Consider the following 18,626-nt stretch of genomic DNA (forward strand, 5'->3'; position numbering starts at 1 on the left):
CTGAAAGAACAAGATCGCGGATACAGGCGGCCAAAATGAGTTTCCTCCACAGGATGTTTGGGCTCTCCCTTAGAGATAGGGCGAGAAGCTTGGTCATCTGGGAGGAGCGCAGAGTTGAGCCGTTTCTCCTCTGCATCAAGAAGAGCCAGATGATGTGGCTCAGTTATCTGATTAGGATGCCACCCACGTCCCATCGGGATGAGGCGCTGGGGATGACCTAGGACACGATGGAGAGACTATATTTCCCAGCTGGCCTAGGAACGCCTCGGGATCCCCCCGCAAGAGCTGTACAAAGTGGCTGGGGAGACGGAAATCTGGGCTTCTCTGCAAAGATTGCTGCCCCCGTGACCTGACCACACAGAGATAAATGAATGGATGGATGACAGCTAGCCCCAAACACTCAATTACTGATAAATTTGCATGCAAGTGGCTCAAGCATTAAGGGATGGTAGGAAAGGATGGGTAAAACATCCTTGTGTATTAAAGAACATGGAGTTAATGTATTTTTCAGTTTGTGTGTTACATGAAAAATAACTTACACAGGCCAGAAGAAGGAGGATGCCTTCACTCCTTGTTTGAGAGCTGTGCTCCAGATCTAAGAGACAAACAGTATCACTTTGGGATCTATCAATCAAGCTGATGAATGAAATACAAATACAAATATTGGCCTGTACAAATACAGGCCAATAAGTGAGTGGATGTAGACAGAGGCCTACACAAGTCATGGTTTATGATAGATTAGGATGATATTAAATCAGGACAGTACTAACTGGTTGTCCTCCCCACCAGCGGTGATTAAGTTTCTCTCTGCTTCTCAGGGTGAACGTGGCATCAAAGACAGGGTCATACATGGAGTTACCAATGATACCATGAGACTCTGGATAGAGACCCTAAAAGTCAGAAAGATTGTTTAGTGCAAAATTTGTTATTTTTGTTTTTCCGCCCAAATTTATTTCCAAAATATGAAAGAAAAAACTTATTTTCAATAATTACTTATGTAGCACTAATTCACAACAAAAGATAATAGCAATTCATTTTTGAAATTTAGGACCAGGACCATGCTCCTCACACATTAACTGAGATGCGATGAAAATCTCAAAATTGAGAAAGAAATGGTTTCACAGAACCAAGACTCTCTTGGGGTGGCCTTCTTCACATACTTGTCGGGTTGGGTGGTAGACAGAAAACAAGGGATTAGGGATTGGTGAAAGAGGTGAGAAACCATCTCATTACAGCTAGAATTTATCATTAAAAAGCATTATGAAAATGCATCTTTAGAAATTCCTTGGAAGTCTAGGTCAGCGGGCCATTTGGGGTCTGCTATCTATTTTTTGTGGGCTGAAAATTAACATTAGACATGGACCGCAAATCCTAATTTTCCGGGTCTCAATATATCAATATGTGTAGAATAGAATAGAATAGAATAGAATAGAATAGAATAGAATAGAATAGAATCACCTTTTATTGTTATGAACATGCATGTATGCACACAAAATTTGTTCTCTACATTTAACCCATCACAGTGAACACATACACAAGTTAGTGGAACACACTGGAGCAGGGTGCAGCTGAAGTGCACTGGGGCAGCAGCAGCATGCTGCTGGTTTTCCTCATTTCTTGTCCCCAAAGAGACTGGATGACAAGAGGATTCACTCAGTGCATTGGTTTCAGCACCTGGGCACATTTTTTTATAGTGGAATGAACGTGGGGATACATCTTGTTAAGTATTCAGACTCTTTGGGCTCTATTTTCCTAACCAATGCAAATCTGGTGCGGTGTGTGGCGTATCTCTGTGAGGCAGCGGGTTAGGTTGTCATATTCTCCCTCAGATGCTTGCAGGTGTGTATTTAACCAAAAGGTGCTGCCTGTGCTCGTGGGCGGAAACACTGGTGACTTTAATTGGCACCAAGCATCAGCTGTCCTATAAATTCAGAATTCAAAAAGCTTTTTAGGCTCTTTTGTACCTGTTGGTTAGCAGCAACAGGATGTTGGGTAGAAGTGTTGTCATTTTCTTTCTATCTCTATGTAAGACGCAAGATGCAGAGTTTCTGAAGGCGGCTTGAAAAACTTCTGAAAGGATTAGTTGAATTCAAACAATGGGTTACTGAAACGCCTCAAGGAGCTTCAACCTCAAAAAGCCCACGCGCATCCATCCTTTAAACCTTTCCTGATCCATTAATTAATTTTCAAGAAGAACCTTGTCGAGGGGGTGGCTGATCCGATCAATTGAAGATTCCATTTTATTTAGACTTATTTTTCCATGTTTTGGATTTTTCACAACTCGGACTGTTTTTAAACTGCATGTCATCGAAAGAGACTATGAATGGAATGGAATGAAACTTTTTCCTTGGACTAATGTCTTTTGGTTCATTTGGTTTTTATGTCAAAGGAAATGTTTCATCTCATTTATGAGTGGGTAGATATTTCATTGGTAGTTCCTTTTTGTGATCTTTATTGTTTAATTTTTTATGATTTGAAGTTTGTACCGTAATTGCTCATGTATAATGCACGCCCATGTATAACACGCACCCCCAAAATTTACCTCAACATTCTGGAAAACCCTTCTACCTATATATAATGCATTTTACAATGCATGATATTGCTGTGTTATCTGTATTTTGTGAGTTTTCTCAAAGAATTATTCTGAAGTTAAGCACTTTATTTAAACACGTAACACTTTTTATTTATTTGTACTTATTTTGAAATTCACCGCCCTACTTTCATTTAGTAAATGAGAAAACACACAGTTGTGCTCATGTTTGATTTCCCAAGCAGAATTTGTAAGATGTGTACAATTCTTTAGAGAAAACATGAAGGACCAGGCGAAACACATTTCATTTTATTTCAATGGGATTAAAATTAAACTGTCAAGCAATTCAGAAAAACATTATCATTAAACAAAACAAAGAAATGAATGATGGTTGTTGTTCAGTCATTAGTCGTATTTAAAAAAAAAAAAACAATATTTCACAAATTCTGGCTGGGTATGTAAACTTCTGAGCACAACTGTACATATATGCAGTCATATGTACCCCTGTCATATTGATATGAAAGTGTAGGCTACACCGATTTCATAAACTCTAGGTGGCGGTGGCATATTCGAAATAAAGTGTACAGCTTTTTCATAACCTCTAAATGGCGTCATACATTTATAAAATGTGAATGTTTTTTTCATTTTCCCCTATACCTATGTATAATGCGCACTTTTGACAATTTTTTGAGGAAAAGAAATACGCATTATAGACGAGAAATTACGGTAAGCCCTTGCTATATTCTATTCTTTAAATACTTTTTGTAATGACATAAAAATGTCCTCTCCTTTTATTTTAAGACTGATAGGCACTTTGTTGACTATGTTGGCCAACATTATAACACTATACCAATGAAGCCTATAATAATTTTACTCCTATCATTGAAAGGTTATTTTGGCTATAAAATAAATTAATAACGGTTCCTGACAGTCATATACAGACTGTCAAATTAGTACAAACTGCAATACATCATTAAGAGAAAGAGCAGTTTGAAAGAAGTGCGGTTAGAGCGTCGCCCGAAATCTGCCAAGGTTACTCTGTCAAAGCGCGAGCTAACTGGCGTTTCATAGGCAACTGTTAGAATCGAGGCAAATCTTTCTTGACACCGGCTTAAGCAAGCACCCGTCACCGTTTACAGTCCATTTTGTAATGCGCAAGGATTACGTGGAACTTTAACCCTTTAAACTGAGAGCCGGTCAGGATTCCCGTAGTATAGGTGCAGGGGAGCCTGCGTTAAACAGGTTCTGACACAAGATGCAAGGTCTGTGCCATTTTCAAGACCAGTATCCTCTAGGAGAACCTGCAAATAGGTTTTGTGCCAGGTACATACTGATGATGATGAATGACAAATCACAGATTCAGGAGGAGCAGTGTGGTTTTCGTCCTGGCCGAAGAACAGTGGACCCACTCTACACCCTCAGCAAGGTCCTCGAGGGTGCATGGGAATTCGCCCAACCGGTTTTGTGGACTTTGAGAAAGCGTTCGACTGTGTCCCTCGGGGAGTTCTCTGGGCGGTGCTCTGGGAGTATGGAGTACGCCCCTGATACGGGCTGTTCAGTCCCTGTGCCACTGGTGTCAAACTTTTGTCCGCATTGCTGATAGTAAGTCGGATGAGTTTCCAGTGAGAGTTGGACTCTGCCAAGGCTGTCCTTTGTCACTGATTCTGTTCATTACTTTTATTGACAGAATTTGTAGTGGCAGCCGAGGTGTTGAGGGTGGTTCGGTTTGTTGACATCAGTATTACATCTCTGCTTTTTGCAGATGATGTGGTTTTGATGGCTTCAGCAAGCTGTGATCTTTAACCTTCGCTGGAGCGGTTCACAGCTGAGTGTGAAGCAGCTAGGATGAAAATCAGCACCTCCAAATCTGAGGCCATGGTCTTCAGTCGGAAAAACGTGGAGTGCCCTCTTTGGGTCGAGGAAGAGATTCTGAACATAATCTGAATTCTGAAAGAAAAAAAAGAGAGAAAAAAAAAGAGGAAGAGCTTCTGCCCCAAGTGGAGTTCAATTATCTCGGGATCTTGTTCACAAGTGAGGAAGAATGGAGTGGGAGATCGACAGGCAGATCAGTGCCTCATCTGCAGTGATGCGGACTCTGTATTAGTCTGTCATGGTGAAGAATTCGAATAATCAATTTACCGGTTGGGCGGCACGGTGGACACTGGTTAGCACATATGCCTCACAGTTCTGAGGCCCGGGTTCAAATCCAGCCTCGCCTGTGTAGACTTTGCATGTTCTCCCGGTGCCTGTGTGGGTTTTCTCCAGGTACTCCGGTTTCCTCCATCCAAAAACCATGCATGGGAGGTTAATTGAAGACTCCAAATTGCACGAAGGAGCAAATGTGAGTGTGAATGGTTGTTTGTCCCCTGCGATTGGCCCAGTTCAGGGTGTAGCTCGCCTCTCGCACGAAGATAGCTGAGATAGCCTCCAGCATGCTCATGACCCTAGTGAGGATAAGAGGTACAGCAAATGAATGAATTTACCGGTCGATCTACATTCCTACCCTCACCAGTGGTCACGAGCTATATATCATGAACGAAAGATTAAGATCGCGGATACAAGTGGTTGAAATCAATTTCCTCCGCAGTGTCCTGGTTCTCCCTTAGAGGCAAGGTGAGAGGATCGGCCATCTGGTAGGGGCCCAAAGTCGAGCCGCTGCTCCTCCGCATACAGAGGAATCAGATGAGGTGGCTTGGGCATCTGGTTAGGATGCCCCCTGGACGCCTCCCTGGTGAGGTGTTCCGGGTACGTCCCACTGGGAGGAGGCCCCGGGGACGACCCCGGACATGCTGGAGAGACTATGTTTCTCGGCCTGGTAATGCCTCGGGATCCTCCCGGAAGAGCTGGACAAACTGGCTTGGGATAGGGAAGTCTGGTGCAGGTGTGATGGTCGTGGCTGTGCAAAATTGGGTCTGTTCACTCCTTCGGTCCTGCTTGCATGACTAAGCAGGCCTATTCAGGATCAGCGCCACCTGCCTAAATCTGAGGACAGACCTAGAAAATGTGGCTCAAAAATCACTAGTCCCAATGTACCTTGACAGGAAACTGCATCTGCGGTCTAAAATTAAAAAAAATTACTTATCTTTGCATCTTGGGATGTTCAGGACTCTGATAAATCTGACAGACCCAAACGTCGGACTACACATGTAGCCTCGGAGCTTATACGTTATAGAATTAACATTGCTTCTCAAAACGACACACGTCTAGCTGGAGAGGGCTCACTCACTGAGGATGGAGAGGGCTATACATTCTACTGGAAGGGGCTTCCCCCTGAGGCCAACATAATTCACGGGGTGTATTTAGCCATTCACACATTAATCCTGAAAAAAAAAAATCTCCCCGATCTCCCAAACGGGATCAGTGAGCGACTAATGTAATTGAGGACACCTCTTGCCAAGAACAACTTCGCTACTATCATCAGCTGCGATGCTCCAAATCCCATCTCCCGCGAGGACAGAAAATATGCCTTTTATGATTTTGGACAGCACTTTACACTCAACCCCGAGGTACACCATACTAGAGTTGTGCAAGGAGCAGAATGCCGGACAGATCACTGACTGCTTCAATACAAATTGTGCCTCAGACTCCACACACCTGCATGGAAGTCCGACCCTCAACTCAAATGAACTTTGCCAACCTCTTCGACCCGAGTAAACAATGGAGTTCCAAAAAAAACACCGAACAGGCCATTAAAAACTTGGTTGAACCATCCACATTTGAAGAACCCTGTGAGCAGGAGATTGAAGCCCTTTTGAACTGTGCACTTGCTGCATTCCAGGATGTTAACAAAACAACATTCAAAAGCACTGCTCCTGAAAACCTGACTGGTTTAATGAGTTGGCTGTAATCATTAAGTCCCTCCTTGTGTAAAAGAACCGTGCCCATGATGCTCATCTTGCCAGGCTGAGTTCCAGAGCATTCCTGCAAAAGTGGAAGAAGCTCTACGATGAAGTAGCCCTTCTTCACAGGCACTTGCTCCTGTGCGCTCTGCAGATGACGGTGCACTTCTGAAGGAGAAGAAACAGATCTTGGAATGTTGGTCAGAACATTTTAATGGACTGCTCAACAGACTAAATCCAAATGATCCTTCAGTGTTGGATGAGCTGCCAAATCTCCTTCAACTGGACATCCTTGACACCACCCCCCAGCCTACTGAATTACACGACTCACTTACACAAGGGGAGACTTGCTAACCATCAAGGAGGCTACTCCAGACTTTCTTTCACCAACTTTCGCAAATCCGCTAATTTTTTTCCCCAAGTTACACACCGGAGTGGCGTCCGCGGTCTTCGGCACATGGAGGCGGAGGCGACGCCACAGAGGGAAGCGAGCATGAATATACGGACACTGTCACATCCTATAGCAGTTTCTGTGAAGATGTGTGTGTATCAACAGTCATTTTGCACATTCAACAACAACAAGCCGTGTTTCACTGCCAAACTTAAGCAGCTTCGCCAAGCTAAGGAGAACGCATATCAAAGCGGGGACAGGGCGCTGTATAATTGAGCTAGAAACCAGCTGACGAAAAAAACCAACATTGCAAAGAGGAACTATGCAGCTGGAAAGTTGGAAAAAGAGTTTAACACTAATGACTCTAAATCAGTCTGGCATGCATTCCAATCGCTGACAAATTACAAGCGACGATCCCCCCAAGCTGAGAACAATAGCACACTAGCCAATGACTTGAATACTTTCGACTGCAGATTTAAAAAGGACACTTTCACACCCCACACCCACCCAGCCGCACCACCAACCACTATCACACCACCGACTTCTGCGTTAACCATCTGCGAACAGGATGTGAGACGCATCTTCAAACAACAAAAGATTAACAAAGCGGCAGGCCCAGACCATGTGTCCCCATCCTGCCTCAAAGTCTGCGCGGACAAGCTCGCTCCAGTCTTCACTCAGATCTTCAATAGAGCTCTGGAACTGTGCGAATTACCATCCTGTTTCAAACGCTCCACCATCATTCCAGTCCCCAAGAAACCTGCAATCACGGGTCTAAATGACTACAGGTCTGTCGCCTTGACATCTGTGGTCATGAAGTCCTTTGAATGTCTCATGCTGGACCACTTCAAGAGCGTCACAGGCCCCCTGGTGGAACCCCTGCAGTTTGCCTACCGAGCGAACAGGTCTGCGGATGATGCAGTTAACATGGGACTGCACTTCATCCTAGAACACCTCGACAGTGCAGGCACCTACGCGAGGATCCTGTTCGTGGACTTCAGCTCAGCGTTCAACACCATCATCCCTGAACTCCTTTCCTCCAAGCTTCTCCAGCCAGCGTCTCACCTGCAGTATGCCAGTGGATTTACAGCTTCCTGATGGACAGGACACAGCAGGTGAGGCTGGGGGAGACCACCTCATCCACACGAAGCATCAGCACTGCGGCGCCCCAAGGTTGTGTCCTCTCTCCGCTGCTCTTCTCTCTCTACACGACTGCACCTCAACGCACCCGGCTGCCAAACTCTTGAAGTTTGCAGATGACACCACTGTCATCGGCCTCATCAAGGACGGTGACGAGTCTGCATATCGACAAGAAGTGGAGCGGCTGGAGCTATGGTGCGGCCGACACAACCTGGAGCTGAACACGCTCAAGACTGTAGAGATGATCGAGGACTTTAGGAGGCATCCTTCGCCACAGCTGCCCCTCACGTTGTCCAGCTGCCATGTGTCAACCGTCGAGACCTTCAGGTTCCTGGGAATTAAAGTCTCTCAGGACCTGAAGTCGACATCAACTCCATCCTCAAAAAGGCCCAGAAGAGGATGTACTTCCTGCGGCTTCTGAGAAAGCACGGCCTGCCACAGTCGCTGCTGAGGCAGTTCTACACAGCGGTCATCGAATCAGTCCTGTGTTCTTCCATCACAGTCTGGTTTGGTGCTGCTACAAAAAAGGACAAACTCCGACTGCAATGGACAATAAAAACTGCTGAGAGGATTGTCGGAACCCCCCTACCCACCCTTGAGGACTTGCACACTGCCAGAACTAAGACAAGAGCATGCAAAATCCTCGTGGACCCTCCACATCCCGGTCACCAGCTCTTCCAGCTCCTTCCCTCAGGTAGGCGCTACCAATCAATGCAAACTAGAACTAGCAGACATTCCAACAGTTTCTTCCCTATTGCAATCAACTTCTTAAACACCTTACCTACAATTGCATTGCAACATGCTGGCAATTTTTTGTCTTTTTGTCTTGAGTTTGTTGTCACATTTCTGTCGGGACAATTATATATTACTCGTGCACTCACTGTAGTAGTCTCACCATGCTGGACTATTTGCATACATGTTGTTGACCAATACTGGCCACTCATGCCAGAGTAGCATCTGCTCCATTTGCACACTGACTGAGGAGTATCTGCAACATTTGCACAATCAACATTGTCCCAGACTATCGTATTGCACAATGGTCATTGCACCGGACTATTGCAATATGACTCATTCGAACCGCTCTCAGTGCTAGAGGACTCTGCATCTTTTTGCACAATTGTCAAAAAAATATATATAATAATAATAATAATAATGTATGCATTACCAGATAACTAGCAACCCTTTATTGCTCAGTGACTGTTTTTCTCAATGTCATTGTCTCAAAAGCGTTCTCTGTCAATTAACTGTCTGTTGGGGGGACTTTTATACAATTTTTATAGCAGCTTATACGCATCTTCGAACAACCCAGATCAAAAAGAAATTTAAACTTTTATTTAGGATCTAAACATCCCTCAATTAAATACACAAATTAAAGACAGCCTGGATGTTCCTTTATCCATCACTGAATTACATAACGCATTAAAAAATATGCAACCGAGACGGCGCCTGGTCCGGACGGAATCCCTGTTGAATTCATTAAACAGGCCAATTCTAGCGCCTCTATTTTTCAGAACAGTCAATAAGATAAAGGATAAAGGAAGAATTAGTAGCCATATGAACACAGCTTTAATTAAGTTATTACGAAAGGCAGGTAAAGACCCCACTCTCCCGGTGAATTATCGGCCCTTATCACTGATTATTGTAGATATCAAGATTATCTCGAAAGCCCAGGCAGCGAGACTTGAAAAGGTACTTCCATCGATAATCCACTATGACTCGCTTCATTAAAGGTAGAAGTTCCACAAATAATGTCAGAAGTCCGTTGAATTTAATAAGCATGTCACCGCATAAAAATCTAAACACAATCATGTCGCTTGAGAGAAAGAGAGAAAGCTTTCGATAAAGTTAACTGGGCTTTCCTGTTTGCAGTACTTTGCAAATTTCACTGGGTGTGGGGTCATGCACTTACTGCAATAAATAACTCATGAATATGCAAATCGCTTGTGTATCCCCTCACTTAATTAATAAGTAAAAATAAATAATTTACATAATTAATGCCACCACACTTCAGTTGTACAGCCGGGTTCATGACCCTGGTCCTGCATGCTGCTTCTTCTCCTGTCCTTGTCCTGTTCTATCTTGTCCTGTCCTTCCCTCACAGGGTGTAGCACTACAGCCCCATGCAACACTTATATTTAACGTTTCATTGTTGTCGATAATGTCATGATTTACTTCTCGCATCCTGTTTATAATTAGTGCTTTGTCTTTTGCCTTTGTTTCTTTCTCGCTTCTAGAAACTTGGTTGTGTTCGACTGATCAAGTCTGATTCTCAATAAACCTTAATTATAATACCACAGCGGAAGCTTGAAAACTCCACTGTGACATAGTAAAACTGTTTCGGCATAAAAGGGATACAGATTTTCCATTCTGCTTGACCAAGCAGCCAAACCAGACAAAACAAAAAATAAAAAAAACAACAGACCGATACAAAGTCTGCATCAGTGCAGACGCTGCACCTATCTGCCTGTCGATCTCATGTTCCATTCTTCCCTCACTCGTGAACAAGACCCCAAGATATTTGAACTCCTCCACTTGGGGTAGGATCTCATCCCCGACCTGGCACGCCACCGACTGAGGTCTCAGATTTGGAGGTGCTGATTCTCATCCCAGCCGCTGTGAACCGCTGCAGTGAGAGTTGTAGATCACAGCTTGGTGAAGCCAACAGAACCACATCATCTGCAAAACCAGAGATGCAATACTGAGGCCACCAAACGCCCCTCTACGCCTCAGCTGTGCCTAGAAATTCTGTCCGTAAAAGTTATGGGCAGCCTTGGCGAAGTCCAACCCTCACCGGAAACAAGTCTGACTTACTGCCGGCAATGCGGACCAAACTCTGACACCGGTTGTACAGGCACCGAACAGCCCGTATCAGGGGGTTCGGTACCTCATACTCCCGAAGCACGCCTCACAGGATTCCCCGAGGGACATGGTCGATCGGCTTCTCCAAGTCCACTAAACACATGTAGACGAGTTGGCCGAACTCCCATGCGCCCTCGAGGACCCTACTGAGGGTGTAGAGCTGGTCCACTGTTCCACGGCCAGGGCGAAAACCACACTGCTCCTCCTGAATCTGGGATTCAACTTTCCGACGGACCCTCCTCTCCAGCACCCCTGAAAAGACCTTACCAGGGAGACTGAGGAGTGTGATCCCCCTGTAGTTGGAACACACCCTCCGGTCCCCCTTCTTAAAAAGGGGGAACACCACCCCACTCTGCCAATCCAGAGGCAACTGTCCCCGATGTCCACGCGATGTTGCAGAGGCGTGGACAGCCCTACAACATTCAGAGCCTTGAGGAACTCCGGGCGAATCTCATCCACCCCAGGGGCCCTTCCACCGAGGAGTTTTTTAACCACCTCGGTGACCTCATCCCCAGAGATAGGAGAGCCCGCCTCAGAGAAGCCAGACTCTGCTCCCTCATGGAAAGGCGTGTGGGTGGAATTGAGGTCTTCGAAGTTTTCCCCCCACCGCCTCACAACGTCCCGTGTTGAGGTTAGCAGTGCCCCATCCTCACTATACACAGTGTTGAGGGTCCACTGCTTCCCCCTCCTGAGAAGCTGGATGGTGGACCAGAATTTCCTCGAAGCCGTTCGGAAATCCTTCTCCATGGCCTCACTGAATTCCCTCACCATTGGTGTCCACCAACGGGTTCGGGGATTGCCGCCACGACAGGCACCGACCACCTTATGGCCACAGCTCCGGTCGGCCACCTCAGCAATGGAGGCGCGGAACATGGTCCACTCGGACTCGATGTTGTCGTCCCCCCGCCCGCCCCTCCCGGAACATGAACAAAGTTCTGTCGGAGGTGGGAGTTGAAACTCCTTCTGACAGGGGATTCCGCCAGACGTTCCCAGCAGACCCTCACAATACATTTGGGCTAGCCACGTTGGACCGGCATCTTCCCCCACCATCGGAGCCAATTCACCACCAGGTGGTGATCAGTTGACAGCTCCGCCCCTCTCTTGACCCGAGTGTCCAAGACATGCGGCCGCAAGTCCGATGACACGACCACAAAGTCGATCATCGAACTGCGACCTAGGGTGCCCTGCTGCCAAGTGCACGTGTGGACACCCTTATGCTTGAACATGGTGTTCGTTATGGACAATCCGTGACGAGCACATAAGTCCAATAACAGAAAACCGCTCGGGTTCTGATCGGGGGGGGGGGGGGGGGGGCTGTTCCTCCCAATCACGCCCTTCCAGGTCTCACTGTCATTGCCCATGTGAGCATTGAAGTCCCCCAGCAGAACGATGGAGTCTCCAGCGGGAACGCTCTCCAGCACCCCCTCCAAGGACTCCAAAAAGGGTGGGTACTCTGAACTGGTGTTTGGTGCATAGGCACAAACAACAGTCAGGAGCCGTCTCCCCACCCGAAGGCGGAGAGGAGGCTACCCTCTCGTCCAGCGGGGTGAACCCCAACGTACAGGCGCCGTGCCGGGGAGCAAAAAGTATACCCACACCTGCTCGGCGCCTCTCACCGTGGGCAACTCCAGAGTGGAAGAGAGTCCAACCCCTCTTGAGAGGACTGGTACCAGAGCCCAAGCTGTGCGTGGAGGCGAGTCCGACTATATCGAGTCGGAACTTCTCGACCTCACACACCAGCTTGGGCTCCTTCCCTGCCAGAGAGGTGACATTCCACATCCCTAGAGTCAGCTTCTGTAGCCGGGGATCGTAGCCACCGCCCAGCTCGCATTGCACCCGACCCCTATGGCCCCTCCCACAGGTGGTGAGCCCATGGGAAGGGGGACCCACGTTACCCTTTCGAGCTGTGCCCCATGAGTGCAGGCCCGGCCACCAGGCGCTCGCCTTCGAGCCCCACTCCAGGCCTGGCTCTAGAGGGGGGCCCTGGTGACCCGCGTCCGGGCAAGGGAAACCTGTGTCCATAATTTGTCTTCTTCATAAGGGGTCTTTGAGCCTGTGCTTTGTCTGGTCCCTCACCGAGGACCTGTTTGCCATGGGTGACACTGCCAGGGGCATAAAGCCCCAGACAACTTAGCTCCTAGGATCATTGGGACACACAAACCCCTCCACTACGATAAGGTGACAGCTCAAGGAGGGGTGAATTCTCAATTGTTTTGTTAAATAGTTTTTTATTATTGTGGCACAGCAATTTGCATGAATTTGATAGAATGGCCCACACACACACACACACACACACACACACAAACACACACATATATATATATATATATATATATATATATATATATATATATATATATATATGCCACACCTTGACAGCCGGTCTGTGAGGAAAAAATGCCTACTGTAAACCGGTGTGCAAAAAAGGTTGGGGAACGTTGGATTAGGGGATGCCGTCAATCATTGCCAACTGTTGGTCTGTGAAGCCCTTCGAGACTCTTTTGCGATTAAGGACTATACAAATAAATTTGACTTGACTTGAACCACAGCGGATCCCACCACAAAAACCACTACAACTGGGGTAGACTAGCTGAGACTCTCCACATTGTGCAGAGATCCCCACCCCTCCCAGCCCTGGGAGGCTGCAGGATGACATCCCTGCAAGCAGACCAAACACACATCCCGGCATGGAGGCTCCAATGAGGAGACACTGGAGTAGAACTTTAAAAGACTGAAAAACAACAGAACAGGATAAAAAGAACAATGAGATATACAATAAAATACAATAGAAATAAATAACTACATAATAATTAAATTAAGGAATGAATAAATGGGTAAATTAATAAATAAGTGTAATTAGTGAAATAAAAATGAGTAAATCATCTAATAGCTTAACCACACAGGTGAGTTTTGAGAATGCAACAACCTATTACAGCAATTTAAGGTATAAGACCAACTTGAAGAAAGCGGTGTTTGGAAACTCAAGTAAGTTATCTTTTTCTTTTTTCTTTTTTTTACCCGGAAAAGTTGTCTTTTTGGAAGTGAAGGCTTTCCGCCCAACAGCAATAATATATTAAATATGACTAAATACTGCAACTTTATAGTATTCTGTGTATAATATAGTACATTAATTTGTCCACACCGGCTATGCAGTGAATTTGGTCTCCACTTCTGCCACTGATGTCACACCAAGACAATTGGGGCATGTCTATTTTGGAAATGAAAATGGCAATTATTATTTACCAGTTACTCAAAATTGGATTGATATTATTGGAAATGACTGCCAGTTTCATTTCTTGGGCAAAAAATACATAAAATCAGCTTGTTAGTGAACTAACAACCATTGTGGCGTGGTGAATCGTATCGCTGAGAAAGAGCCACTGTCATGGAGACGAGATGTACTTCAAAGAGCAGTAGCAGACTCTGGCCACTAACTTGCATATGTGAGGAACAACAAGGCTTGTCATTAACCAAAACACGACATTCACGGTGCTTGAATAAATAAACCGGCAGTTCGTGAACAATAATAAATAGGGTGAATGAACACATATAGTTTACTACTCGGCAATATTTAACATAAATAAGTAATTTTTAGCAACTATTTACGTACGCAATGCCGCTTGGCCTGCTGGGAATTCCAGCGTCAACCTTCTCAGATGCTACAATATATCTAATTGTAGTTTTCTCGAACGGTATCTAAAATAATAAATCAGGTTCATTTAAATAGCGGCCCGTTTGAAATTTGATACGACGCGCCAGACTTTCAGATTTAAATTTGATATAACGTGTAGTAACGTGTGTATGTGTTTATGTTGATCAATAATTTTTTTAAAAAAAAAACAACAAAACAATGATACAAAAACGCATGACACTTTTGTCCAAGTGGACTAGCTGCTCATGCATTTGCACAAAGAAATCTATTGGCCCACACCAAATCCAAACATAAAGAAATCCACCAAACAAGAATAGACTATTCACTATAAATTTCGTGAAACAAGACAGGCTTCAAACTGTCTCTCTCAAGCCTGAAAAAGACAAAGTGTTTGTTGAAAACCGGCAATTACAGACGGAATGGACTGAGAAGTACCATATTTTTTAAAATAAACTACTAAATTAAATTAAACTATTAAACCGGTGTGTGTAATGTGCCACAAGAGCATTGCTGTGCTGAAAGACGGATGAAAGGGTGGCTGTGGTTCAGGGATTAAAGGGTTGACAGTTTGAATCCCATCTCTGACTGTCCCGTCAAAGAATGTTTTCACACCAGGAAAGTCCTTTGGTCTGGATCAAAAGCGGGCTTTATTTTTTTAGTTTAGTGCAGTTCACATTCATATTGTACATTTTGCAAGTCAACTACAATTTGTAAACAAAGCCACGTGTGTGACATTCGTTGCTCCTATTGGACAGAAATGATGAGGATAGGACAAAGCACAGACCGTGTTCTGGAAATCTGCTGTCATGAGCTTGGCCTGCAGTATCTCTGTTGGAGCTCGGGTGGATCCTTTCGCCTCTCTCGCCCTCTCTCTCTCTCACTCTCTCTCTCTCTCTCTCTCTCTCTCTCTCTCTCTCTCTCTCTCTCTCTCTCTCTCCCTTCCCCTCTCTCTCTTCGGAGTAATCAGCAGCTCCTCGGCCTCGCACCTATCACCAATCAGCCTTCATTACCACCTGCATTAAAGCCTGCCAGATCACGGAACTCCTCGCCAGAGTATTAGCGTTTCTCCTGCGGTACAACGGCTCTCCACTTGCACATAGGATACGAAAGTCTAGATTCCCTGGTGACCCCCATGCTCTTCCTTCTCCTCAGTGCTCCCTGCGTGTTCCCTGCCGTGCTGACCTCCTACGCCGCGCTGCCGCGCCATCCACCTGCTCACGCCACCGCCTGCTGCATGTTCCCCGCCTCAACGACCTGCCAATACACCCCAAGGATTCATCCTAAATATCCGCTTCAATAAACCTTTCACCACAATCCTTTCAGCCTCTGCTTGCTCCTGGGTTAATATCAAATCGTAACAGGATACTCTGGCCAGCGTGGCAACCCCGGAGGTGCTACAACTTGCACTCACCCTCCAAGCCGCCCGCATAGGAAGACAGGACAAGGCTCTGCAAGCGATCATGGCATCCTTACATTCCCTCACACAACAAGTCTCCCGCCTTACCACGAAAATGCAATCTGATCATCACCCTGTAAGCAATCCTTCCGAGCCCGCAGCCTCTGAGCCACCCCGTACAAAGAAACTCATGTCCCTCCGTCTGAGCCCTACGCTGGGGATGTGGAGGTTGGAGCCAATTCCTCCTTAATTGCTACCTAGTTTTCAACCTACAGCCGCGAAGTTATCCCACTTAACAATCTAAGGTCGCATTTGTCACTAACCTTTTCTGCGGCAAAGCAGCTAAATGCAACCGTGTTATGGCACAACTCCACCCCGGGACTCCAGTCATTTGATTATTTTTCTGCCGAACTCAAGAAGGTTTTTGATCACCCCGTTCAGGGCAGAGACCCCACTGAACTTCTTGAGAATTGATAATTCTTGCAGATGAATGCGTGTGGGAAGATGCCGCGCTTAGGGCAATCTTTTTGAATGGTCTGAGCAGCTGAAGAACGAGCTCGCGACGAGAGATGAGCCCTTCTCTCTCGAGGATCTTATTTCACTCTCACACAGAGAGAGGGGGGGTAGAGTGCGCAAGATCACTTGCACCGTGGGCATGGCACAGTCAGCATCTCACATGCCTTCTACACCTCCGACTGCCCCTTCGTCACCCCCCCACTGCATCAGATGAGCCCATGCAGTTAGGTAATACATGACTAGACCCTCAGGAGCGTCAGCGTTGCGTCACCCAGCGACTGTGTATTTATTATTTTTTATTGCACTTCATTGCAATCATGCCCCTTACGCCCAAAAGACCAGGCTCACCACGGTGCTCTCTGGTCATGATGAGCCAAAGTACTAAACTTCTTAAACTCTTCTTCCCGTATAATTGTTCCTGCTTTCATTCTTGGTCCTGCTCACAATACACCCATAGCTGCCCTCATTGATTCCTGAGCTGACGATAACTTCATTCATGAAGGATTGGCACATCCAACAGCCTCTCCAACCACTCCCGTTTCCCAAAAAAGTCACAGCCCTGGATGGGTGAGTTATTTCCCCTGTCCCCACCCACCAAACAGTTCCATTCACGCTGCTTATTTCCGGTAATCATCCTGAGAACATCCCTTTTTTTTGTCATCCATTCCACTGAGACACCACTTGTCCATGGAATTACCTGGCTCAAAAAACATAGCCCCGCCATAGACTGGATGCAGTTATCAATCACTGGATGAAGCCCTAACTGCCATTCACATTGCCTGCTCTCCGCCCTCCTGTAAACCACAACCATCTGCCACACCTGTTGACCTCACCCGGATACCTGAGGAATATCATCATCTCTCCCTTGTTTTCAGCAAAGACCTGGCCACCCTGCCTCACGACTGCCCTTCTTCCCTCCAGCTTTCTCTTTAACCTTGCCCGCCCTGAGAAAAAAACGGACAGGAGGGCTATATCCATGACTCTCTGCCTTCCGGACTCATTCGACCTTCGTAACTTCCTCATCTCCAGTAGGAGATGAGGAAGTTACGAGGAGTTCTTTGTAGAGAAGAAAGATACCACTGTACCCTGCATAGACTACCGTGGACTCAATGACATCACCGTGAAGAATAAATCACCAATACCCCTCATCGAACCCTCTTTTGAACCCCTCTGTGACGCCCAGGTAGTCACCAAATTGGAATTGGACCCACCTCATCCGTATCTGAGAGGGGAATTAATGGAAAGCTGCTTTCAATACCCCTCTCGGACACCTCGAATACCGCCGTTCGGATTAACCAACGCCCCCGCAGTCTTCCAATCCTTCATCAATGATGTTCTCCTTGATATGTGAGACCAGTTTGTTTTTGTTTGCTTGGACGACATCCTCATTTTCTTCCCCCCCCCAAGAACACCCCAGTCATGTATGCCAAGTCCTTGAAAACCGCCTGTATGTCAAACCCGAAAAATGCAAATTTCACATCTCCTGCGTACACTTTCTAGGCTACATCATTGCCAAAGGACAATTGCAACCAGACCCTGCCAAAATCCCAGCAGTCATTAACTGGCACACTCCCACCACTCGCAAAGAACTACGTTTCCACCGATTCGCCAATTTCAACTGCCGCTTCATCCGCAATTCCTCTCACCAGTCTCACCTCCACCAGCTCTCCGTTCCAATGGACCCCAGCCGCATCCCAAGCCTTCGACCAGCTGAAAACACTTTTCACCAGTGCTCCCATCCTACGTCACCCAGACCCCTCCCTCCAGTTCGTTGTAGAGGTGTACGCCTCAGACACTGGGGCGGGGGTCGTTCTCTCGCAGCGGGACCCCTCTTCCCAAAAACTTCACTCCTGTGCCTTCTTTTCCCGTCATCTATCCTCTGCGGAATGGAACTACAACGGTGTCAACCAAGAAATGTTAGCCATCATCTGGGCATTGGAGGAATTGGAGGCACTGGCTGGAGGTGACTGAAGTACTGTTTGTTATCTGGACTGATCACAAGACCCTTGCTTACCTCCGTTCCGCCAAATGCCTTAACCCCAGACAAGCTCGCTGGGCCCTTTTCTTGAGCAGATTTAATTTTAGCCTCTCCCTCCGACCTGGATCCGACAACGGCAAACCTGACGCCCTGTCTCACCCTCCTCCAGCCCTGCAGAACAAGAAACCATCCTCCCTTCCTCGTGCTTTGTTGGAGCGGCCACCTGGAAAATCGAACACTTGGTAAAAGAGGCTCAAAAGACACACCCGGATCCCCGTACCGGACCTCCAAACTAACTGTTCGTACATGATTCCGCACGCTCTGT

At 46.4% G+C, this 18,626-nt stretch overlaps 1 protein-coding gene across 2 annotated transcripts in view; it reads right to left on the reverse strand.

Moving 5' to 3' along the window:
- enpp2 (ectonucleotide pyrophosphatase/phosphodiesterase 2) overlaps positions 1 to 18,626 on the reverse strand; it is a 297,302-nt gene that overhangs the window by 191,348 nt on the left and 87,328 nt on the right. For both annotated transcript variants that reach the window (XM_061673612.1, XM_061673611.1), the window contains exons 8-9: positions 771 to 890; positions 540 to 595 (exon numbers count right to left, since the gene is read on the reverse strand). In XM_061673612.1, the coding sequence (XP_061529596.1) occupies positions 540 to 595; positions 771 to 890 (176 nt within the window). The remainder of the gene's footprint in view (positions 1 to 539; positions 596 to 770; positions 891 to 18,626) is intronic.

The sequence above is a fragment of the Phycodurus eques genome, chromosome 4 (assembly GCF_024500275.1).
Source record: "Phycodurus eques isolate BA_2022a chromosome 4, UOR_Pequ_1.1, whole genome shotgun sequence".
NCBI classification, from domain to species: domain Eukaryota; kingdom Metazoa; phylum Chordata; class Actinopteri; order Syngnathiformes; family Syngnathidae; genus Phycodurus; species Phycodurus eques.